Here is a 27,081-nt window from a genome sequence, read left to right on the forward strand (position 1 = left end):
TCCTCAGGGGTTAGAGAGAGAGAGAGATATGTGGCAAAGACACTGTTGAATGAGGTGAAAGAGACAGAAGCATGCAGGTGATCTATAAACAAAAGGACACTAGCTATTGTACTTTTCAATTGATAGAGGCTAGTAACACAGTTTTAAACCCTTAAACTGCAATTTGCATCATCTTATCTCAAATGGGTTCAGTGTGACTCAGTCTTTCAGAGGGTATCATTATCTTCAGTGTCCATCACAAATGAACAAAAGTGGGGCAGCTGACTAATCTCTAAATGTTCTATAAACCATGCAGCAGTAAGAAAGGCGCTGTAAGGAAGTGGAAAGAACCAGCAGGGAAACTTGCTCTTCGTTCTGCAGGAAAGTAGTAGCATCTCCTGCTAGTTCATTAGTGTTTGGACTTACTCTGCCAAGGAGGTGGAGCCTCAGTGGAATTATGTGACGTTTGGCGTTGGTTTTTCTGTCTGTCTGTTAGCAGCATTACTCAACAATGGACTAACGTATTTGGATTACATTTTCAGGGAAGGTCAAAAATGACAGGGACCAAGTGATTAGATTTTGGCAGTGATGTAGCTTATAGTCTGGATCCACGGATTTGTTAAAGATTTCTATACCGTTGCAAGATAACGGCACGTCGTCACTGTAGCTATGACGACAAATGAGCACTACATCCACAGGCTGCTGCTGATGATGACATGATTGTGATTGTATTACACATCGACCACTGCAGACTGATTGCGACTTATCCATCATAAATGATACAAGGAACAATTTAAGTTGAAGTTTCCAAGTCCAATCAATTCCCACCGCGCGCTACATATTTAGGTCACGCAATTCGGTATCTGTACATAACATACACATGCATAGCACACGCCTTTGCTCACCTCAAGGTCATTTTGTTTGTGGGTACATCTATATTAAATGGTCACATTCTATGTTTTCGTGATGTCTGCCATGAATTTCATCCATCAGAAACTATACGACGACTGAGCAGCCTTGGCGTTGTGCTGCTCTCTCTGAGTGCTTTTCTTGTTTTACCAAGCAGGTTGATTTTTAGTATCATAAAGGGCATTCAAGTGGTGTTCACTGACCTGCCAGAGTGGCTGATTTAGTAGGTAATTACCAAAATTTACCAGTATTTGGCTCTTGGCTGCAGTAAATTTTTCACTCAAGTAACAAATCTGAACAGTCAAAAGGTGATTATTTGCAGCAGTAGTTATTCTAATCTCTTAGTACCTCTTTAAATGATTTAAACACGCTTGCCATGTTCAGAACAGCACTGGCAGCACAGTGGAGCTGCTGGTTCAGTTGTTCATCACATTTTGACGGCACCCATAGGTAAGCTCAGAGTTAAAGGGAGTTGGTTATATTTTACTGATTAACATTTAGGCTGTTACGTGTACATTTGGAGCCTCACAGATCTCAGCTTTGAAATCTCACCATTTTAAGGCCTTGCTCCTCATACATACAATCAATCGTTTGTCTCTAGGAGTGCAAACAAATGCTCTGTGGTCGTTAGGTGAGGAAGCATCTGTTGACATATGGATGGCTGCTGTCCCTGGATTACCCATCGAAAACTGTGATTTACAAAAACATTGGGGATCCAGCGAGATTGAATGCTTGCTGACGTTACAGAGTTTCTAGAGTAGATTTGGAGGTTCACCTCTACGATGTGCAGAGCTGACTTTAGGTGTAAACCAGGGGAGCTGTCACTAAGGCTGAATTTAAGCCTGCTCTCAAAGAGGTAGCAGTAAAGACAGAAGCACCACTGCATGAGTTTGATTTTACAGTAAACCACCCTGTACAGAACAGACAGCTTAAAACCCCTCTATGGTCACAGTGAATGTGCAGCTAAGGTCAGAGAGCCTATAAATGGTAAAATTACAGCACCTAAAAAGAAAGCAGCATGCACACTCAGCTAACAGAGCCCAGTACATCAATCAGTTTTTACTTCCAAGCAGAGGGGTTTTGGTCTTGGTTGGGGGAAAAAGTAAAATCTGACAATCTGACGAAGCACAGCGAGTGTCAAGTTGAAGCCAAAAAAGCAGAGTCAACTCACAGTAATGCAAAGCAGTAGTACTTCTTTCAGGATAATCTATAACAATAACCATGAAGTCATCAGTCTGTGTTTGACCTTTATTTCATTACGGCTGCCTTGAGTACGTTCATGTCTGTGCTACATCATGATACGCTCCGTTTCCATCAATCACTTGACACCCACAGGATGAAAGGAAGGAAACAATCTCTTAATCTCTCAAACTTTGAAAAATGACCTCCAGTGATCTCATCGACTGTTATCTGGGATTTGGCTTAGACATGTTGCATTTTTGACAAAAGCTTGTGTTTAAAACTGGCGTGTCAGATCCAGGCTTTCCTGAGCTTTATGGCGAGTTTACAGTCATTGTTTTAATGTCTGATCCCTTTTAATTGTTGTTTTCAGGTGTAGCAGCCAGCTATTTCCAGTGAAAAACTCTAAAATTTAGTGTTTTCTACCTGCCCACTACCACCAAAACCCCTTTGAAGCTTTCTACATCAGATAGTTCACTCAGGAGGTGATAGAGATCAAATCAGAGATCAACAAGAGTCAAACTTTACATAGTGCATGAATTTGCTTCAGTAGGTGACCTAAAACATAACTGAAAACGTTTGATTGATGGAGTTTTTGTCAACATATGTCGATGTTGTGGTTGCATTTAGTTTTTTTCTGCCCCCAAGTGGCCAAAACAGTCCACTTAATCCTCATTAGGGTCCCGGGAGGTTGGAGCCTATCACAGCTGACTTAGGGTGAAGGCAAGGGGCGCCTTGGACAGGTCATCAGTCCATCACAAGGCTACACACAGAGACAAACAAGCACTCTTGCATTCACAGAAAATTTGGAATCGCCAATAAACCTCAGCATGTTTTTGGACAGCGCCATTAAGACCTAGAACATGCAATATCCGCACAGAAAGATCCAGTGGAGGCGGGGACGCGAACCGGCGATCTTCTAGCTGTGAGGTGACGGAGCTAATAACCGAGCCACTGTGCAGATCCCTATATAAAAACAAAAATATTCAAAGAAATTCAACTTTCGTTTTTCCATTTTTACAGTTGATTGCTTTATAACACACTGCACCACAAACAAAGCACTTTTGAGACCTCTCTACTTCTAGCCATGATGGTGCTGATTCCATGAAGGTGAAGGACTTTATGTTGCAGTAAAAATGAGCCCACAGTGAGCAACAACCACCCAGAGAGTGCTTGGGGTTCAACAAGTTAAACTAGGCGATGATAAGCTTGTGTAAAAATAGTCTGCAACAATTCTAGTAAGTACATTTGTAACGTAGTTGTGGGAAATGTGCTGGGGCTCTGTGTAAAGTATATCTGGTGGTAATGAGCGCATCTGTGTGAGCTTGTCTCATTCAATCCTTTATTTAACTTTCCATCTGTCATCAAATTTGAACCTTAAATCATATCTTGATAATTATATTGATAGACTCAGCCTCATGCAGAAGAGACACTGCCACATCAGTGTTTACATCTCCACCCTCTTAATGACGACTGAACGTTTTCGCTAACAACTCCTGTTTATGGCCAGCGTTGCGGCACCACCGCGACAATAAAACAGGTTTCTATTGCAGCTTGAGTATAAAGTCTCTCAACCAAGATAGATGGTGGTATTGTTCTTGCCTCCAGATATGAAACTACAGTATGCACTTAGTATCCCATCTGTCTCCACGCAGACCTTTCAGCAACATTGGGGAACTATTCCCCCCCCCCCCCCCCCCCCCCAATCTATGTGTCCTTTTTTCTGCATGCGTATACACACTAACTCCCGAGCAGCATTGATTTTCTTATTCCAGACTTGGAATGAATGGGCTTTGCAGTTACTTTCTTTTCTTGTTTTCTCTTTCTCCATCTCTCTATCCTTCATTGCTTTCTCCCTCTCATTTTCTTAAACTGCAAAATTGCTGTTCTGCGGTTGGGAGCCAGCTTCGATTATCTACGCCAAATTCCCTGATAAAGAACTGTGTTTCTGGGCCTATTTAAGCACTTAAAGCCCCTCTAAATGGCTTTAGCTGCAGGGTCCCCTCTTTGGAGACTACATGCACACACATACACACACTCACACTCCATTGCAGTGATTTCAACACCCATCATGGGAATGATCCAACTGCAGAGTAATTTCTCTTTTTAAGGTTCGTCAGCACATGCAAATATCTCTCTCCACTATCACAGTCCTACCTGCTCACAGCATCTGTTAATACGGTCCTGCCCGACAATTAGTGTGTGTGTGAAATATGTGGATGCCCATGTTGTGTTCAAATTATTTCTAAGTTCAAGAGAGGAAAATCCTGTATTTTGTTTAAAGACAATCACCCTCTTGGGACAAAGGACAGCATGTTTCATTTATTCCAGTAGCTTCAGTGGTTAAATTAAGCCCTTATATGGAGAAGTCTCTGCTGGAAAGTATAGTTCATGTCCCATTTCCCATATGTAATAGACCTTAAGATTATTTAAACTTAGAATACAAAGACTTGACATCCCCCTAATGAGTCTGTCCAACATAAAGTACAGAACAGTTAAAGTCAGTCATAATTGTGAGATCATTGTCATGATGATTGTTGAAAAATCACTACATTTACCACTGTGAAATAAACTGAAATGGACAGTCCACGAAAGACCACCTTGGTGCTGTCCTATGCAACACCCAATGCAGAACTTCAGACTAGAGTTTTGATGTTCCTACTATTGAAAATTACAGTATAGCAGCAGTTACAATTCAATTAAATGTCAAATGATTCAACACAGTATCACCTTTCAGTTATTGTGTTATTTCTAAGTTAACAAATACAGGATTTCCTCTTGTGATCAATCAATGCCAAACACTTGATAAAGATTGAAAATACAGGAAGCAGAGTAGAAACTCAGTGTAGCAAAAAGTGAAATATCCTGCAATCACAAAAAAAATGTGATTGTGACACTTCTCAAAGATGGAAATGATACAGGAAGACTGGTGACCAACATACAGGAATAATAGAATGAGTCATTGTATGAGTAGGCAGAGCTGCAGTGGATGTCTAACTAAGATGACACCAAGATCGGTGTGCTACCTGCATAATACATCTGGTGAGGTGTTTTAGACTTTAGGCTTGGCACAGGGATTATCAGTAGAAATCAGAGTTTCTGTGACGGCTCAGACAGAGTGAAGGACTGCATGACATCAACCTGAATCCAACTAAAAAGCACCTGTTTGCTCTTTGGCACAAAACTGGAAGATTAAAGATGTGAAGGAATTCTTGGAGAACACAAGAAGAAGCTTGATGAATATTGGGATGGGGAATATATCGGATGGGGTCCAGCATGTTTGGCAAGAAGCTGGTCAAAACTACCACAGTTAACACCTAGTGCTGACAGTGAAGCATAGATATGGGGCTGCACTGAGTGTGAAAGGGGAGATGGCATTTATTGATGCACCATGAATGTGGATATCTCAAAATACTGGCTGACGAGATGACTAACAGTCTGCAGAAGCTTGGCAGAAGAGGAATATTCCAGCAGGTTAATGGTCCAAACACCCTGCCAAAATCTCAACAAGAGTTTCTCAAGAAAGGAAAATGAAAAGTCTGACTTGGCTAAGTGGGTCGCCTGATGTGAACCTAACAGATCGCTTGTTTTGTTACTTTCAAGAGACTGGTAGAGCAACACAACCCCTCCAATGAAGAGCAGCTGAATAAAACTTCAGATATTCAGTGTTTTATTCATTTTAATTTTTTTTTTTTTACAAGAGTGTAGAAACTATAATTTGGGGTTTCCACAAGAAGTTGTGCACTTGGATCTTTATTAGCCAGTTCTGGAGTTACTGGTAGGGAGTAGTTTCTTACCCCCTGCTTCTACTGTTGTACTTGGCTAACTTAAAAGAGCATGGCATGCATCCCTGATTTAAATTGCAAATATGTGAATACCAATAACATATAATTTGAGCCATTCATGACTAGTTTTATAAAGGCAGTATAATGATGTTGCTTGTTATGGAAGCCAACAAAAATGAAAGCTTGAAATTAGGTGTCTCCTTATCAACGAATGCATTGCAAGAGCAAGTACAGTAGTTTCAGATTAATGTTGAAATCCAGCCCCTTCACATGACCTCAGCAACTCGTGGGATCCATGAAAAACTAAAAAGCCCAATTCTACTGTTGTTGTTTGTTTATACTTGTGTGAGAGTAGTTTGAATAGCTGCTCGGCTTCCACCCTCCACCTTTTATTTAGCACAGAGTGTACTAGAAAACTGGTGGTGGGGAAACACTCACAAACAAACATCAGGGACCATTTAATGGATCTAAATATTTGTAACAACAAAGAGTTGGCAGCACACTCATAACTACAATGGACAAAAGTTGCTATTGACATTTTAACAGATGAAGAATCCCCCAGTAACATCGACTTTTCATCAGGCGTGTTAAAATGTGAATTATATGTTGTTGTTGAGTAGATTGAGGTGTTTTGATACTCTTCTGATGTATGCCATGAGAGTCAGAAACAGACAAAAATTGTGAAACTAACAATATTTAACTGCATATTAACACAGCAATATTTTTTATCTTCATTTTTTTTTTTACAGAATCTGGTCAGAGCAAATGCTTAATATTTGGTACATTTATAAATGAGACATGTAGAATAAAGCAATTAGAAATAAAGCAATGAAACAAATACTACATATAAGTCCTTTACGCTTAGGTTTGGTTAACTTTCCTGTTATCTTGATTGAATGTCTTGCCACAGATGTGTAGTTTAAAGTCCATTTGAGCGTTAAACATGATCGCCACATTTTTTTCCCATTTTAAAGAAGTTCACAAAAACCTAACCAAATTATGTTGTTTCTTTTTGTTGGCAGCAATATTCTGACTAAATGTAAATTATTTTCCGGCCAACACACTCTCAGACGATGAAATAAATCCAAAATATTGCATTTTAATCAAATCAGTCTTTCTCTGTTCGAGTCATCAGGCGACAATGATGTTCAGAAAACCACTGTAAAAGCACAGATAGCAAATTTCCCACTCACAGCTTTATAATAAGTGTTTTGATTGAGAGGTATGATTCACCTTTTTCCCTCAGTAGGGAAAACTCTCACTACATTGCTGCAATCATTATCACCCTCTCCACCTACATGTATAAAATTAATAGCAAGTGCTTCCCTTAATGGGAGTGTGACTGGCCCGGTGAGAGTAGCAATCCACGCACAAGTGAGGCACGCTGAAATAAACCAAATGCAGCCAAAAAAAAATTAAGAAAAAGTTCTACACCCAGTATATTCTGTAGATAGCACGGGATAAAATAAATTCTGAGAAAATTTTTCATTCCTGGCAGTTAATGATAGCTTCTAATGAAAGGCTTATTTTATATTGAGCCACCTTATCTTGAATCGAACACACTATTGAACGAGCCACACTGGTAATAATTTAATGACTGAAAGCACTGAATGAAGCATATTTTTGTAGTAATGCAGTAGTTTTTTTAGTTATTAATGATCAGAAAATCACAGCGACATAGAATGTCTACATTTAGTTTAGATGTACCCACAATGACCTTGCTCTTAGCACAGGTGTGTATTATACATGTGTACGGATTCCAAATTGTGCGCCCTAAATATGTAGCGAGTGGCGGGAATTGATGGGACTCAGAAACATCCCCACAATTTAATCAATTGTTTCTTGCATCATTTCCGACGGATAAGTCCTGATAATTCCGCAGCAGGCAGCTGATGTAGTGTTCACTTGTAGTCATAGTCACAGTGACGCTATCTCGCCATGATACATAAATCTTTAGCAAACCCGTGGATTCAGACTATAACCTGCATCACTGCCAAAATGTAATCACTTGGTCCTTGTGTCATTTCTGACCTTCACGTAAAATTTCATCCAGATCGATCAGTCCGTTTTTGGGTAATGTTGCTAACAGACAGACAAATGTACGCCGATCATCACATTACTCCAGTAATAGCAAGTAAAATCCAGTCAATGCGAAACCGTCTGGAGTCTTGGTTGACAGTAGGTCCACCACAGCTAGAGAGTTTGGTGAACCTACCGGGTTTTTGGTGGACCTACAATGCGCGGACGGAAAAAAGCGCCATTTACGACAAAAAATTGAACAAAATAATCAAAGGAAACAATATCTTTTGAAATCATTTAATCATTTATTTATTTAGGCTTCAAGAGAATATATGTTGATCTTTTTATTGTTTTCCTCCTCCTCTTGCTCCATGTCAGACAGAGATCAATCATCATCATCATCAAAGTCATCATCATCAACATCCTCATGAACAAATTCTGCTGGTGCCGCATGTGCCGCCGCATGTGCCGGGCCTGGGGTGACGTTCTCTTCAACATTCAGTACTTGGTCAGCATCATCCACTATGTCTTCCTCATCCACTATCTGTACCTCTTTTCGCTGACTACTCGTAGCCGATGGTGCCTGGCCCCGCTTCTATGTGAAATGACTGTCTGCTAATCCATTGATAATGCCCTATCGAGGCCCTCGTCGAGCATATCTGATTCAAAACGATGGATAGTAGAAAAATTTGAATCGCTAAACATCAGTAAGAAGACCCGTCGAGCAGAAAAATATGTAAAAGTTCGATCGATGGTCTCATAGCAACTCTCACGGCGTCTGCAAGAATTCACGCAAGCACGAGATTTCATATCCAAGATGGCGTGAACGGAATGAAAACATCGCTTACTGCGCAGTTTAGCAGGTAAATTCGCTTCAGTTTGTCTTTAATTTGCCATTATTTTCTGTTGGAAAGCATCGCGTTGATAGATCGCTTCAATTCGTCGTTAAATTATCTTTATTTGTTGATAAATACGTCGCCGGAGGGTGGCGGACAGGCGGTCCGGCTGGGTGCGAGAAAATGGCGGACCGACGGACTTTCTGGTCTCGTCGGTGCGGCGGGTTTCGCACTGACTGAAAATCAGCTTTGAGGTCCAGTGACCTGTCATCAGTAAGATGCAATACGTCAACAAATGTGGAAATTCTTTAGTAACTTATATGTTACAAAGTCAAGCAAAAGATCCTGCACTGCTCATTTTTTCATTTCACGCTGTTTCTGTTCTTGTCACACGTCTACGCTGCACCCAAACACACCTGATGATTGGCTGTTTGCATGCCACTCAAGGCAGGCACCCTGTTTTCAAGGGATATGACTGGCTGTTAATGAGCCAGGGAGGGAGCATGGTATGGCGCGTGTCTGATGCCAAAACATATTGCTCCTAGTTTATCTGCGAGGCATACCTAAAATCAGTGGCAGGCCGTGCATTTCACACCTAGGCCTTCAGTGGTGCTCCGTCTGAATCAATCCACCCCACAATAACTATTTTATAGCTATAAAAACCTCTTCTTATGCAGAAATGCAGTATAAAGAGGCGTTGAATCACAGACAGATAACTCATGTAGCCACGATGAATGCTTTTACTGAAGAAACAAACCCGGGGTGCGCAAGTCTCCTACTGCACCGACAGCTGCCACACACATAAAAAAGCATCAATAATAACTTCAGAAAATCGCAATATTATTTAGGAAAATAGCAACATTTTACTCACCAGAAATTCTGATTATTTGTACACAAAATCCATCCTCCTTTCTTTCCACAAAAAGAGTTCAATTACTCTGTCGTACAGATTATCCGTGCGCTTCAGTTCCTTGACACCTGTACCCGTTACGTAACGCAGGACCAGTGCGAGCTGTGCTGTGTTACTGGCGTCTGTCGTCTCATCCACCACAACGGAGACAAACGGTGGTTTTTTAACTTCACTTCTTATCTCTTCTCCCATTACTTCAACAACAGCAGTGATCAGGTTGTTTTGTATTTTGCCTGACGTCCCACTAAACACTTTATTAGTGGACAGGTGGGAATGTAAATCCGTGTTGCTCTCAGCAATGAGAGAAAGAAGCTCCACGTAGTTTCCTCTGTTTTTGGATCCAGCGCTTTCATCGTGTCCTTGAAATGAAAATTCCTGTTTGCCCCCAAAAAATGACACAGTATCAGTCTTTTTAAGATTTCCCTATTTTTCTTCACCTTTTCGTTGTGGAGCTCCGTTTCCCTGCGCACTTGGTCGCTCAGCTGTAGATCCACTCTGGTTTCCCCAAAAGCTTTGGAAAGCACCGTTGCTTGTAAGTGTCCGGCAGTGCTTTGGTGTCTCGTTGCTACCTTGGTTAGGCAATCCAAATTTACACACCCAGTGTGGCTCCAAACACCATGTCGATAGTGGCAAACAACAAACACTCCCAGCAAAACAACTTGCAGTGTTCCTCGGAGCCTGTGAGCCAGGGGTACCGCTCGTAGTTAGTGGACTGAAAGTGGCGGACAAATCCTTTTCGCGATTGTGACAGGCTTGCTAGTTTTGGAATTGCTCGACCTTTCTGTACAATGTCCAGCTTTTCTTGAAAAGTCCGTCTTGAAAATGGATTAGACAATAAATCTGCAACCAGATCTATTTCTTCTCCTCCTTCAGCCATTGTGGGTTGACAAAACCGCTATTACATCGACAGAACTAGATTTCTGTTCACGCAGCTCGCTACAGACGCAGTTCGCTAGCTCTGGCAAGTAAACTCTCTGACGATCCAATCAAAGGGTGCAAATACGCTGACGTCCCCGTACGCCTGCTAGAGGGCCTTGGTGTCGCCAACTCAAAATCTGATTGGTTGAAGCAACAGTTTAATCGACAGTTATTTTCTGCTGGAGGGCCCGCAGAACTGATTCTGAAGGCCTCCAGGCAGATTTCTTTGACTTTGACCCTGCTTAGCAACAAATAATGGATGAAATGTGATTGGCTAAATGCTTTTATATGAAAATACATGTCTGGAAGCAGCACAACCAGAGGAAAAGCTATGGAGGGAAGCGGACAGACTATTTGGAATTATTTAACAAGTATTTATGGACAAACTAGAAAAGCACTCGGAGAGTGCAGACCTCCGCCAGGCCATCTGTCTGTCTGTCTGTTTGTCTGTTAACAGCATAACTCAAGAAGGTATGGACGGATTTTCACCAAATTTTTACAGAATGCCCGGAAGAGCAAAAGTAACAATCGATTAGATTTTGGAGGTGATCCGGATCACCGTCTGGATCCAGGATTTTTTTGAAGGACTCTGTACAATTGAGAGATGGCTGCCTCCGATGATTACATAACCTCCTGGCGGAGATAAATATATTAAACATCAGTCTGTGATTTAGATATTTTTTAGGCCAGCAGAGAAGGCGTTGCAGGCCCTGACAGCCCACCACTGCCTAAAATACTGAAAACATCTTCTAAAAAAATGCTTTTTGGTTTCATCAGTGAATTTCCACATAGCACCACATTTTAGCCATTTGCTTGAAAGAATGACTTGAATGTAATTAGATATAATTGTAGCTTTTTATTTTTTTTTCTGGTGCAGTGTGAAAATAAAATCCCACAGCAGTTGTCAGGATTTCATTTCATCTGAAATATTCTTAAACCCTTCCACTGTGGAGAGCTTGCAGATGGAGTGACTGTACTGTAGAGGAGACTCAGTCAGATTAAGAATGATTAGGGCTTATCCACTTAGCTCTGTTCACTGTGGATTTTACTGCACTTTCTGAATGAGTGATGGCTGAGCTGCACCTGTCAGCTCGAAAAATAAATGTGAATGCGTGTGCGACTGCGTTTTTGTGTCTGCGGGTATGCATGGATTAGTTTGTGTGTATTTATTCTGGTGTTTATGTCAGTGTGTGCTTTTCCCCTGCAAGTGAATGCATAATGTATTTGCATACTTGCACACATAGCCATGTGTGTGTAAATATACTGTATTGCCTGCTTCCTTTTGCTAATTCCTTAAGTTATTGGAAAGCTACAGTCTGTGCGTGTGTATTTCATTGTGTTAAACCACAAATAATTATTTTATTTTGAATGATTCCCGTATAACTGAGCAGTGTGTGTGTATATTGTGAAGCTGAGCACTTTGCTGGTGTTTGTGTGAGTGTGTTTGCAGCTGTCTCTGGGGTTAGCGTGTCAGTTGTGGAATGCGGCTGTAAATGAACCGCTGTGTCCCCGCTGCATGATGCAGCAGCCCACATGTGTGCGCGCACACACACACACACACAAAAATCCAGCTCACATTCTCTGTATTCCTTCAGCTTCACATGAACACATATTTTTTGGGTTAAGCCACAGGGTCCCCATAGTTGAGATGTCATAGCATATTGACATCAGCCTCACCCATTTACTTTTGCATGAAAGATTTTTTAAAAAAAGGGAAGAAGACAGAATTCAATTAAATACGTCATCCTATTCCATCTGAGTCAAGCAGGCCTGGCATGGACTTCAAATTTACCACTTGCCTAATGAATGACTCACCGCAAAAAAGCCGACATGTCTTTACATTTTGGCAAACTTGCGCCATTAAAAGTATGCAGAATGAGCAATTGGCACTTCCTGCTGGCACTTTCCCCATGGATGTACAGATAACTGTGGCTGTTTTACTTTGATACTGAAAAAATGGAAGTTTTAATGATTCTTCGAAAAGTTCTTGAGTTAGACGGAGCATCGTAATTCTGCGATTTTAAGCAGATTTTAATATGCTTGTTCTCAGCATTGGCAGATGTAGCACTTGTTTTTAGAAAGCAACCGTACATAAATCATCCTCTCCTTTCCTCCTTGTCTTTTCTTATCTCTGTCCGTCTGTTAAAAACCGAGAGAGGAGGGTGTGAGTCGACTACAGTCTGCAGTATTAGCACTTGTCAATATTACGCCTTTTGGAAAATGGATTCCAAATAGAAATCTCCTCACGTTCAAGTGCGCGTCCGCCTCCTGCCCCTGTTCTCATATCTCCTTCTACAATGTCCTCATCTGACCTGCGCTGTGGTTTAACTTTGCTACCATCTGTTGAAGGAAGCCTGGAGTGAGAAAGTGAATTGATCAGATCGTATTCTGTATGCATACTTTCATCACGTCTGTCTCGCTGCATCCACGCAAATAATTTGATGTGTGGAGTTAAGAGGTCTCACGGCAGACTTTTACAGAACTAAAACTCCCATTCACATTTGCAGCAGAGGTACACTTTCAACTGCTGTCAGTTATTTATTAATCCATTATTGTTCCTGTTACTTTGACATCAAAATAGATTTTACTTTAGAATGTTTATCCGGAGTTTATGAATCATTATATAGCATTCTTCTAATCCCAGCACTCGCATACATTTCATCTTATGTTTTAATCATAGCTATTACACCAAGTACTGGAGTGTAACAAATTTTTATGAGCCATCTTTCATCGTGTTACTGCACTCAGTGTGCTTTTCTGCCTGTTGACACTAATTAGTTTAACACTTTTTACCACAGAAAGGTATCTAGGATAATCTGTGTACAGGATGACAATGTTCCACATTTAGCAATACAATCCTCCTGGGTCAAGTGATCTTAAAGTAATAGTAGTGAGAGTTAGCTTACAAAGACAATGCGGTTTGATTGATGGTAAATATAAAAGTGGAACTCCCAATGAAGAAGATGAAGCTGCTGGCTGGAGCACAAAGACCACCTACCAGCGAAAGCAGGAATTTAAAGCCTCACTTTGTGTGTATTTGCACACCTTAGATCAAATGATGTACTTTTTCTTCTTCTTCACTGGCTCAGTCTGTATCTTCCTGCACTTCCTGCACTCTCCTCGTCCAGGTGTCGGAGTTGGGACCACTCCTTCTCCACCAGGCTCCTCCTCGCTCTCCCCGTTTAATCAGCTGTAGTCCGTTTCATCTTTGGAACACGTGAACAGTTAAATGGATTGTTTCATGGTACAATCAGGAGCCCTGTTTTTCTAGCCAAATTGAACATTTTTGCATTTTTCTGAAAAGCAACAATTACGAGGTAATAAAACAATTATCATGACAATAATTTTTTTCTGTATAGGTAAGACTACACTTTACTTTGCATCTGCACTGCACTTTGCGCCTCCACAGGCTTCAAACACAGCTCATCCTCCAGGGGTCTGCTTTCCCATGATCCGTCTGCTGATTAAAAACCAATGCACATTTACTTTCAAAGCAGACTCTCAATTACCGCGATAGTTTCTCCAGGTTAAACAACTTGATTAACTGTAAACATGCTTTGAAAGGTCAGCTGTAAACGGGGTGAAAGGTTAAATAACTTCCGCTCTCAGTGCAAGGTGTAAAGTCACTGGAACTTTTAGAACAAGCCGTAAAACCTGTTTAAGCTGCAGCAACACGATTATGCCAGCGATTATATGTAGAAATTCAAACCTCTAGGCTCACTTGCTTTAATCAGCAGGGCAATAAATGTAGGTCAGGGTTCCAGGTAGTTCAATCCAGATCACGTCTCTGGTGTTTTTTCTCTCCACTGCACTTTGTCCAGAAAAAAAGTGTGATTTAAATGGAAAGCGATCAATATAAATGTTTGTACTTTCCCTGTGGTCTGTACAGTGTATATACCTCATGTGTGTACATACAGTTTATGTACAGGCCGATGTGTGTAAACGTATGCTTGTGTGTGTTTGAAGAGTGAAGTGATGCAGGATGCACATGCACACGTGCACGTAGACAAACACGGACGTACAGAGAGTGAGGCCAACAGGCATGGATGTGAGCTCCATGCTAAAGAAGTGGTGTGTATAAATTTGCCTAAGTGTTTGGCCAAGGTCTGTGACTGTGTGTGCAATCGATGTGCCAACAGCAATGAATCAGCTCAGGACAGACCTGAACGCCTCCACAGCTTCATCTGATGTGGCAGGTGGGCTTCAGGATGGCCCTGACACACAGGCAGGCACACACAGTCACAGAAGTGAAGACCTGAATAATTCAAGGTTTTCTTGGATCAGACAAGATGCTGATCAGCTTGAGATGAATTAATGATATAATGTATGAAGTGACAAAATTTTGTCACATTTTTGCTGATTAGACGTGGCTTTAAATGATTTTTCAAGAAGAAAACTTACAGGCTGGATAGTCTCACAGTCAGTCCTGCTGTGTCAGCGCTGGAGAAAGCAACTATCATTCTGATGTTAGGGAAACAGCTGCTTTTGCTTTTATATTTCTATTCATATCTGTCTGTGTATATTACACACACACACACACACACACACACACACACACACACACACACACACACACACACACACACACACACACACACACACACACACACACACACACACACACACACACATAACATACATATATATAATAGATGATACACATATGTGAGTGTGTTTGTGTAAGTTGTACAGAAAAAAACTTGTAGGAACATATGCTCTACAGTGATTGCACATTTTAATAATTGTCATGCACTTTGAGTTAGGATTAAGTGCACAACAACAAAAGTATGTTAATATTACAACATTCTGTCCCGTTTTTCAGTCAGTTTTCCTTTTATTTGTGCATCCTCGGTCACTTTTCTAACAAATTTCCTCATCCACAAATGCCATTTCCCCCCTTTTGATCTAATTCCGACATTAAAGAAAGACTTTTAAATCACTAACTTGTTTATTCAGTTCACAGACGCCTTCCTCTTTCCTCTCATCTCGCTGTCCCAGTTTAGTCGAACAGCTCCAGACATCGTCAACGCTCAGCTCCACTGGCTACCAAAGCCATACGCTCAACGAGTCCACGTGAGCAGCCTGGTTCTCACTTATTTATAGAATTCGTAAAGTACATCAGTGGAAGTGAGATAAAAAATGTTGCAAAAATAACCATTCTCATCATGTCATTTAGTATAATACATGAATGTTTAATGCGTCTTCTCTTTTCTCACGAAGTGTGTGTTTGTGTTGATGTGTTGTGCGAGTGCATGGGTGGCGTCTGAGTGTGTGTGGGCATGTCCATTTTATGTCAGTTGAATTTGTGTAACGTGGCACAATGAAGTCAGTGGGATCTGAGGGGAGTGTTTAGAGATGTTTCTGACCGCATACTGTATGTGTGTTGTATGTTCACATTTGTGTGTGTCTGTGTGTGTGTGTGTTCAAGACACTAACAGTGGCTGTATTGTCCTGATGGGACGAGGCAGCAGCATCGTCATCTGGGCCACTGTAATCATGGCTGGGCTCGAGATGAAAGACACCATTGACAAGAAGTTTTCTGAGAGAAGAGAGAGAGCGAGGTGGAGAGCGATGAATGTAATGAAAGGGAGGAGTAAGGAGCAGCAGCAGAAATAGGAGACAAGAATAGTTTGCTGACCAAACTCCATTATGAAACAAGCCTTTGCCTTGTGCTCTGTATTAAGTCGCGCATGAACTAATGAAAAGAATGTTGGATGGTACTGCATGTGGGTAGCCTTTGAACCCCTTGCAGTACCCCAGTTGACCAGTAAGATAAACCTGACAGGAAGGCTGATCTGCTCTGTTGTGTGCAGCTGTGTCAGTGTAGTTAAACCACTCCAGAATGATGTTCAGAGAAGTGGCAAACCTCCAACTGGGTGCTTGATCAACCTATAGAAAAGTGTTGGTTTTGTCACAGCAAATGTGATTTTTTTTTTGTACCTTCGTAGCTGTGTAAAATATTAATAACCAGGACATTTCACCATCTCCTGTTGCAGGCATTGTGTTATCAAGATCATTGCATTCAGCCAAATGGATTAACTCTCACATGGCAAACGCTGCAAGGATTTCCAGCCTGCATGGCAGTGCGTATTGTTTCCTTTCACAGAAAATGAATGAAATGATTTGGTTGACTGGATGATTACCTCTGGTGTGGTTGCCCAGTTAGAGTAAGATGTGCATGGGCATGGTGACCAGGTCTACAGAGTGCTGGTTAGAAGACAATTCAATGTAGTGTCTTTTCTAAGCTATTTATATTTACAATTGATGCAGGAAACGGTAAATAACCATGGTTAGAAATGCTTTTGTCAAAATATGGAAATATCTCCACTGTTTTTCCTTAATTACTCTGCCAAGGAATGGTGGAGTTTCATGAAGATCGGCATGTCTGTCCGTCAGTTTTTGAGTCATGTTAGCAACATGACTTAGAAACAGACTGATTTGGATGATACGTTTGACAGTGATGCCACTTATAGTCTGATCCACAGATTTGGTAAACATTTCTGCGTCGTTGTGAGAAAGCAGCATGGCATCACTGTAACTATGACAACAAGTGAGCACTATGTCAGCTGCCTGCTGACGATCACATGATTGTGATCTTACTGCAGATTGACTGCTACGGATTTATCGGGACTTACCAGTCCGAAATCATGCAAGGAACAAGCGATTAAATTGTGGGGGTGTTTCCAAGTCCTATCATTTCCCGTCGACTGCTACATATTTAGGTCACATGATTCGGTATCCGTACATAACGTACACATGCATAACACACGCCTGTGCTCAGCGCAAGGTCATTTTGTTTGTGGGTGCATCTATATTAAATGGCCTCATTCTGCGGTGCTGTGATTTCTGCCACAAATTTTTTTTAAGGATTTCAGCCGTCGGAAATGATACGACTGAGCAGCCTTGCCGGAGTACTGCTCTCTCTGTGTGCTTTTCTTGGTTTAACAATGAATCAATTTTTGATTGATGATGCATTAGGTAATATGTAGCATAATAATTAAGAAAATTGTCAGCCAGGATGTGTTTTTCAACAAAACTTTCAATAACATCCATCAATCTTCATCACACAGTGAGGGTAATTATAGCATTGCTGCATTAATACTATTGGAGCAGCCATGTTGCTTCACAAAACTTTTTGTTCCCAAGTGCATTCTGGGATATGCCTAAGCGCCCCTTGACCCTGAATCGGGCAAGCGGATATAGAAAATGGTTAGATGGATGGATGAGATGGGAAATAGATGGATGATCCATCTCCCTTTCTTTTTCCCCACTCTTCTTCTTAGTTTTCACTTACGGCAATCTTTCCTGCCATCTCCGCAGCCTTTATATTGAACTGGTATGAAGCCAAATAACTTTCACTTCTCTCCCTCTTACTGTGACTCCTGCTTTATCTGGTTGGGCCCGTTCTCACCTCCTTTCTTTTTTTAGAAGCAGGCTGCCTGTATTTCTCTGCTCTGTTGCTCTGTAGTAAATATACTTTTGAATTCTCCATGCAGCCCTGCTCGTAATTTATGGATGTTCGCCTGCTATCACAATGCTGCACATCAATGGCTCACTATGTGCGTGTTTTTGTATGTATACAGTGTGTAGGTTTCCTTTTCTGCATCTGTATTCTGAGCACATACTCTTTAAAGTCTATCCACACGTTCTTAGGTGTGTATGTATTTCTGTGTGGACTTTGTCTGCTGAATCCTTTAATACCTCCAGACAATCAATACGCAGAGGAGCAATGTTTGGCCCTGTCTTCTTTTAAAAGATGCACTCCACACAGTGGTGCGAGCCAAGAGTCGAGAAGTCAATAAAACAAAGCCGATAGTGCCCTAATTTTTTTTCTTTTTTGTGGATTGCAGCAACGAGGCCTCTGAGTCTGTGGGCGAATATTTAGTGTCCTGTCATTTCGATACAAACGAATGAATTCATTTTGTTAGATCTCTGGAAGTGCAAAAACACAAGTCCATGTAAATATTGACATCTGTGTTTGCTAAGATTTTGCTTTGTTTCCCTTTCTCAGGGCTGGTGGCAGACGAGGCTGAGGATCGGGGGATGAGGTTATAAAAACAACAGCAGAGAACGGAGGAAAAAAAGGAAGGAGAAGTCGATTGCTCGGAAACTCTTCTTTTGTATCTTTGCACCCTGCAGTCCTCTAAGGCACTGACTGACCCTGTGAAGGATTACACCCTATCAAAAATACACACCAGCACCCTCTTGCTCACACACCCCCTCCCCTCACCACCATGTCCTCCCACTTCCACCCACCCCTCCTCATCCCTCCCATCCTCTTCCTTCTCCTCTCCCTCACCATGGCTTCCACCTCTACTGCTCCTCCCTCCTCTCTCCTCCTCTCCTTCTCCCCACCGGAAGGAGGTCTCACACATTTGGTGGTCCACAACAAAACCGGAGAGGTCTATTTGGGCGCAGTCAACTGGATCTACAAGCTGTCCAGCAACCTCACCAAGCTACGGAGCCACGTTACCGGACCTGTCACCGACAACCCTCGCTGTTACCCTCCACCTGGTGTCCAGTCCTGCCCCCATGAGCTGGTGCAGACCTCTAATGTCAATAAGCTCCTCTTACTTGATGCTGCCCACAACCGCTTAATTGCATGTGGGAGTACTTCCCAGGGAATATGCCAGTTCCTGCGTCTGGATGATTTATTCAAGCTCGGCGAGCCCCACCACCGTAAAGAGCACTATCTATCCAGTGTTGCCGAGGCAGGCACCATGTCAGGTGTCGTAATCTCCCCAGATATTTTCGGTGGCGGTGGGAAACTTTTTGTTGGCACTCCTATTGATGGGAAGTCTGAGTATTTCCCCACACTGTCGAGTCGCAAGCTGATGTCCAACGAGGAGAATGCTGACATGTTCAGCTTCGTCTACCAGGATGAGTTTGTCTCTTCTCAGCTCAAGATTCCCTCAGACACACTCTCCAAGTTTCCTGCATTTGACATCTACTACATCTACGGCTTCAACAGTGAGCAGTTTGTGTATTATCTCACCCTGCAGCTCGACACCCAACTCACTTCACCTGATGCAAGCAGCGAACAGTTCTTCACTTCTAAGATTGTCCGTCTCTGCGTCGATGATCCCAAGTTCTACTCCTATGTTGAATTCCCCATCGGCTGCACCAAGGACGGAGTGGAGTACCGCTTGGTTCAGGATGCTTATTTGGCCCGGCCAGGCAGCCGTTTGGCACGTTCACTTGGTATTCAAGATCACGAGGAGGTTCTGTTTACTGTATTCGCCCAGGGTCAAAAGAACAGAGCCAAACCGCCCAAGGAGTCGGCTTTGTGTCTGTTCACAATGAGGCAGATAAAGGAGAAGATTAAAGAGAGGATTCAGTCATGCTACAGAGGAGAAGGAAAACTCTCCCTGCCCTGGCTGCTCAACAAGGAGCTGGCCTGTATCAACTCGGTGAGTGTTTGAGGAAGGAGCCTTTATATGAGTTCTTTTTGTGATTTTAATGTAGATTTGGGAGTCATCCCTACCTATGTAGACTGTTTTGGGAACTTTTTGTTTGTGGTTGTGTGCTCAAGTCTTTTTTTTAAGTTATCAGCACAGAAATGGCAATTTTACATCATGTTTAGTTTCAAGTACAGTTTATTCTTTGTAGAATATGATATTTTGTGTCAGTTTTAGTGAGTTTATGCAGCTTAGTTTCTACTTCAGCTGAACAGCATCGTGCCAATAGCACTGCAGTGGTCATGGGTTTAATGTGTGTTAAAACCAGTCATAGCTGAAAAGGTTCTGTGCAGCTGAGGAGCATTTACTAGAAATTCTCTTTTTCTTCTGTCCGAAAATGAAAATGCAGATTACTTCTTGTTAATGAACTGCAAGGTGATTTCTTAGTAGTAAAAACAATCAAACCAGAACTCTATGTGAAAACTGCCTAAAGGCAATCTCCGCCCTGGCAGGATTGTAGATTACCAACGAGGAGCTCGTGCATCCGTTTGACTTTCCCTGGTTAACCTTTAAGTGGCAAGAATGAATTTCAGCATAGCTCTTAATGTAGCAAGTAATATTTTCCATTTTTGTTAGGGCCAGAGGAACCAAGATGGAGGTGCGAGTGCACATTTAGTGCCACATGGAGTAACAGCTGTTTTAGTGGCACTATAGGTGACTGTGGGCAGCAAATGCAGCATATTTACCACATTTAACAATCTAAGAGATGAGCTGTACTTATTCAGAAGTGAAGCATCTATTTTCTATACAATAGCCAAAGCTACATACAGAGTGTAATAATGTGAATCCATGTAAACCTACCAAATGTGAAACTAGCAAAACTAAATTAGAATAAATCCATTGCTGATTGTCAAATACTTCTGGAAGAAATCTCGACGAACTAACATTGGCAGGAGCTAGAGAGATAAAGATTTTTTTTTCTCATCATGAATGAATTTTAATATTTTTCAAATGTCTGTTCAGTTAGTCTGAGGACGGGACTGCTGTCTCTCTGAGCTCCTGTCAGTTTTCTCCGGAATAATTCCATCTCCAGGTTGTGGAAGGCTTGTCTCTGCTTTTACTCATAGATGAGCTGGCCTAAGGGTGTCTGAGAGACTTAAGTGTGTGTACGTGTGTGTTTCACCTGCTCCTGTCACCCACATGTCACACACACTCACAGCCCCGTATCCTCATGAATAATTCACCTGGCCTCACCTTCTGTTATTCAGTCGGTGCTCCATAACAACCTGCCATAAATCTCTGGACTACTCTCCACCTCTCTGTCTCTAGCTCCTCTTTCGCTCTCTGCTATTCCATCTTCTATTTCTCTCTCATGCCTTTCACTCTAGTCCCGTCATTTGCATAAAGAATTCTTTCATTTTGCTAACCCCATTCTCCCACTGCTCCTTCTTTTATCTTCTTTCTTCTTACTCAACTTCTCTGCTTCCCTCCCACACCTCCTTTTCCTGACCTCTTTTCTTACTCTTTATTTTTGACCTTTCACCTCCTCTGTTTTTTCCCTCTTGTTTCTTTCGGCTGCTCTTTAGCTCCTTCACTCTCATCCCCGTCTCTCTCAAGCTTTTGCTCTTTTACCATCTTTCTCTGCCCTCTCCTTGACTTTCCACTGAGTGATGAGGTATAGAGTGACTTAGCGTGTTAAGCCAAAGCCTGGATGTGATCTGAAAATACAATGTGGAGGGGAGACGATGCAGTGATAAAGGAGAGCAGAGTGATGGGGAGTGACAGAAAGTGGGAGTTGTAGGTTTAATAGGAGGTGGGGGCAGCTATTGGGGGGAAAAAGGAAAGTAGGATGTGGATAGAAGGTTGGGTGGAAGATGGAGTAGGAAGCAGGTTGAGAGAAGGGCTGGAAGATGTGAGGAAAAGTGGGAAGTCATAGAGATGGAGAATTACTGGAATTGTGGAGGCCTTAATGGGAGAAGGCTAGAAAGAAACTGAAAGGAAGGAGGAATGACCGAGAACTACTGGAAACAAATGAGGAAATGCTCAAGGTCAGCATGGGCAAAGGAGCATTTGATCTTTGAAATGCTCCTCAACTGGGAGAAGCCTGATTGGACACGAGTGACTTGTTTGACAAATGACTGTCCGACAGTACACTGAGATTTCAGGCGGCTGCTTTGAGACTCGGATTAGATTTATTTTCATTTAGTTACAACTTGAAGAATCTGGAGGGTTCTTAGCTTCACCTTAGAACTGAAGAAACCGTTTGGATAAGAAGTGAAATCTCTTCAGGAACCAAATAAAAACAGTCAACTTGCTTTTTACTGTTGGCTTCGTGTGGCTCCATCATTACTGACTGTGGCGGCTGGTTGATGTGAGCGTCAACATGTTGAACAGTGCTAAATACCCCTTCGTACTGCAGAATGGGTCGGCCAAGCAAGACTGAGATTTGGTTCAATTTTCAAGATGAAACTGAAAGTTATAGATTATGAGTTCAAGGGCTGTCACAAAGTTGAAGGAAGGATGATTCTCTCTGTAAATAGTTTAATTTTGCAGATTTTTGTCAACATACCTTTCAAACCCACACACAGGTTTTATGTTAACTCTGTGTCCAAACTCTCAGTACATCTCAGCAACTCACAAGTTGATGGGGATTGCAGCAACAACACTGGTATTGTTAATAATAAACACAAATTAATGTCAGTTTCACAAACTGGTGATTCCTCAGTGCTTCTGTTAACAGTACTGAATTGAGCTAAGCAGTGGTAGTCCCTTGTCTACAGTGCTGATGTGCTTTTTTTCTGTCATTGTCACCCATATGTTTTATTAACCTTTGATCCAGGCCCTCCCACTCAAGTTTCACTGCAGAATGTTTTTTTTTTTTTTTGCTAAGTAGAAGGAAGTCAGTGTCAGCTGGACACAATATGTGTTTTAAATTACAGACTCACACTCAGCAGATTATTGTCTTTGCTCATTTACATTTCTTCTTAAAATTGTCACAGCTTATGCAACACAACAACATCTCTGTCACAAGCCCACTGGTGCTGTGCAAGCACCATGTGGCCTTGTACTATAAAGTGTACTGTATGTGCTTGTGATTATGCTAATGAGCGTACAGTTACATGATTGTCCTTTATGGCCATCTGTCGTTCTGCCTGCGATCGATCAAGGTCGTGTCAGCTCTGCTCGCTCTGGGATGTCGCTGTGATGAATTTATCATCTCCTTGTACATGTTCAGTGTTTCCTGATGAGACAGCTCGTTGCCTCTGCGCTAGTGTCGTGTGGTAACTTTCATACCGACTCATTTCACGCGACAAGGTCGGGTCACTCAGTCAGTGATGAGGCGCTCCTCTTGACCTGGAAGCTATCAAACTTCATCATGGCATGAAGCACCTGAGAAAGTCAGCTTCTAAGAGCTATGTATGAAGTCCTAAATCATCTCACTTCCACAATTCCATGCCAGTATCGCCTACTTGTATTAGAGACTCTGAAACTGTCTATAGTCCAACTGGCCTTTTCCTGTTACAGGAGAGGCAATCCTTTATATGATGTTTGAGTTCTTCAGTGTCTAAACAGTGTCACTTATGCACTGGGTTGAGATCTGACACTAACTGCTGTTAATAATTTAACTGATTACAAATATTGTAACTGATGAGGCAGAAGACAAAGGACATGCATGTCAGAAAATGTATTGTACATTAGCAGCAGTGCCTCCCTTTGTACTATTTAATGAGAAGACTATAGCTCATTTGACACTGTAGCGACCCAAAGAGGTGGTCACTCGGACTATGGGCAACTCTGTGTTGGCAGGCAGAGAGCATTATGAGGGTTTAGCTAGCAACTGGCCACTATGACAGAGTCTTCTGTTGAAGTTAATGGCTAGCTGCGAGATGTCGAGTCATAGTCTACTAAGAAAGTCCCCTTATATCCTAGAGGCACATGTAGTCAAGCCATATTAATGACAAATGTGTCAATTGTCAAAAATGGTCATATTGTAAGTTTCATCTGTGTTTGGGTCCATAAAAGAATCACTCATCACACATTCTGGAACTTCTCATAACTTTTAGTGAGCTCTTCACGCAACACATCAAGTCTGCTTTAACCCCCAGCTCCCACTCTCTTCTCTTCTTCCTTGAACCGACATCACCCCTGCTACCTCACCATCGCCCCCTAGCCTCACTACCGTTTCTGTAAATCCACATACTGCATGTGCAAACAACAGCACAAACATTATAAAGAACAAACACGTCTCCAACATTACAATATTTATGTCGACCGCATTTGAACGTATTACACACGTGGACAAAATTGTTGGTACCCCTCAGTTAAAGAAGGAAAAACCCACAATTCTCACTGAAATCACTTGAAACTCACAAAAGTAACAATAAATAAAAATTTATTGAAAATTAAATAATCAAAATCAGCAATCACTTTTGAATTGTTGATTAACATAATTATTTAAAAAAACAAACTAATGAAACAGGCCTGGACAAAAATGATGGTACCTCTATAAAAGATTGAAAACTATTTGACCAGAGTGACATGATTAACTCAGGTGTGTCATTTAATTGACATCACAGGTGTTTCCAAACTCATAATCAGTCAGTCTGCCTATTTAAAGGGAGACAAGTAGTCACCCTGCTGTTTGGTGAAAAGGTGTGTACCACACTGAACATGGACAACAGAAAGCGAAGGAGAGAATTGTCCCAGGACATCCGAAAAAAATGATAGACAAACATCTTAAAGGTAAAGGCTATAAGACCATCTCTAAACAGCTTGAAGTTTCTGTGACAACAGTGGCTCATATTATTCAGAAGTTCCAGACCCACGGGACAGTAGCCAACCTCCCTGGACGTGGCCGCAAGAGGAAAATTGATGACAAATTGAAGAGACGGATCGTTGGAATTGTATCCAAAGAGCCCAGAGCAACCTCCAAAGAAATTAAAGGTGAACTCCAAGGCCAAGGTACATCAGTGTCAGATCGCACCATTCGTCGTTGTTTGAGCCAAAGTGGACTTCATGGGAGACGACCAAGGAGGACACCACTGCTGAAAAAAACTCATAAAAAAGCGAGACTGGAATTTGCAAAAATGCATGTTAACAAGCCACAAAGCTTCTGGGAGAATGTCCTTTGGACAGATGAGACCAAACTGGAGCTTTTTGGTAAGGCACATCAACTCTATGTTCATAGACTCAAAAACCAAGCATACGAAGAAAAGAACACTGTCCCTACGGTGAAACATGGAGGAGGCTCAGTAATGTTTTGGGGCTGCTTTGCTGCATCTGGCACAGGGTGTCTTGAAAGTGTGCAAGGTACGATGAAATCTGAAGACTATCGAGGCATTCTGGAGAGAAATGTGCTGCTTAGTGTCAGAAAGCTTGGTCTCAGTCGCAGGTCATGGGTCTTCCAACAGGACAACGATCCAAAACACACAGCCAAAAACACCCAAGAATGGCTGAGAGAAAAGCGTTGGACTATTCTAAAGTGGCCTTCTATGAGCCCAGATCTGAATCCCATTGAACATATGTGGAAGGAGCTGAAACATGCCATTTGGAGAAGACACCCATCAAACCTGAGACAACTGGAGCTGTTTGCTCATGAGGAGTGGGCCAAAATACCTGTTGACAGCTGCAGAACGCTCATTGACAAATACAGAAATCGTTTAATTGCAGTGATTGCCTCAAAAGGTTGTGCAACAAAATATTAAGTTATGGGTACCATCATTTTTGTCCAGCCCTATTTCATTAGTTTGTTTTTTTTAAATAATTATGTTAATCAACAATTCAAAAGTGATGGCTGTTTTTGATTATTTAATTTTCAATAAATTTTTATTTATTGTTACTTTTGTGAGTTTCAAGTGATTTCAGTGAGAATTGTGGGTTTTTCCTTCTTTAACTGAGGGGTACCAACAATTTTGTCCACGTGTGTAAATACATTTTCATTCTCACAATATCAACATATTGAATATTTAAGATTTAAATTTAATTCATTACTGACTGATTGATTGATTAAAATTTTCATCCCTAAATCTGAAAGTCAAAAATCTAAAAATTATTTCAGTTTTAACAGTTTATGGTCTTGATGAATGGTTTAACTTTTATTTTTATTAATTATTCTAATGTTTTAAATATAACATCCCTTTAAATTGTGCTGACGGGTCTGGAGTTAAGAGGATTAATATCATAAATGTGCTAAGGAGTTGGATTAATGACTACTAGCTGACTAAGAAAATCTTGATGCAGAGAGAGATGGACATAAATTTGATCATGGATTTGTTGTCACTGATAAAGTATATTAATTTATGCTACTAAATAGTACAAAAGTGGCTTGTTGAACATTACAAACACAGTGATCTCACACACATTGTGCTGGAATGAGCATAAAAGTAATACAGTTATCTGATGCCTGTTACACATAAACATCCATAAAATGGCTCACAAATTATTCAAATAGGGGCTTAATCATAGCATTAGATCTTGCCTCATACCCATGAAAATTAACTGATTGTTCATTGGTGTTACAAAGCAAACAGGGGCTGCTTGTGGCCAATGCAGTCTGATCGGCAAGTCTGATTTAAAAAAAAAATTTTTTTTTTACTGAACTGTAAAGAAATACAAGTACAAAAATGTAACGGGTGAAGCTCACAGTGCAGAAACAAAGAGTGGAAAACTCAATAAAAAGAGTTAGGGTAAATATAGCTGAATTTACAGCTGCGTTCACACATACGTTTACCATTTTGTCAGCTTCAAGTCGCTGCACGACTGTGTGATTTTTCTTCGGTTCTCTTTTACAAAACTCCTTCGTCAGTGGTCCCAGCTGACTTGTGTGTTTGTCAGTCGTCTCAAGCACTTTTCAGTTTGCAGTGAGCGTTTTCTTCCACATCTTCCCTCTGTGATGGGTGTGTCTCAAACTGCAGGTCTCTCCCTCTGCATCTTTATGCCCACTCATTATCAGGAAGAGGCCAGTGTTGGTCTTTTGGGAGTTAAACTGAGTGGTGGGTGACCTTCTCTGGCTGTGGGCTGCTGTCCAGCTCCACAGCTCTACAGCTCTGCGAGCAGGCTGACCCAGCAACACTACAGCCTTAGCATGACTAATGAGACTGATTTAGACAGAGGGAGAGAGAGATACTATCCAGTGTGTGTATAGGACT

At 41.5% G+C, this 27,081-nt stretch overlaps 1 protein-coding gene across 3 annotated transcripts in view; it reads left to right on the plus strand.

Annotated features, from left to right (window-relative positions):
* Positions 1 to 27,081, plus strand: part of LOC110962824 (plexin-A1-like) — a 348,857-nt gene that overhangs the window by 32,298 nt on the left and 289,478 nt on the right. For all 3 annotated transcript variants that reach the window (XM_051949646.1, XM_051949645.1, XM_051949647.1), the window contains one exon: positions 18,547 to 19,945. In XM_051949646.1, coding sequence (XP_051805606.1) covers positions 18,770 to 19,945 — 1,176 coding nt within the window. In that variant the 5' untranslated portion in view covers positions 18,547 to 18,769. The remainder of the gene's footprint in view (positions 1 to 18,546; positions 19,946 to 27,081) is intronic.

The sequence above is a fragment of the Acanthochromis polyacanthus genome, chromosome 6 (genome assembly GCF_021347895.1).
Source record: "Acanthochromis polyacanthus isolate Apoly-LR-REF ecotype Palm Island chromosome 6, KAUST_Apoly_ChrSc, whole genome shotgun sequence".
Lineage (NCBI taxonomy): Eukaryota > Metazoa > Chordata > Actinopteri > Pomacentridae > Acanthochromis > Acanthochromis polyacanthus.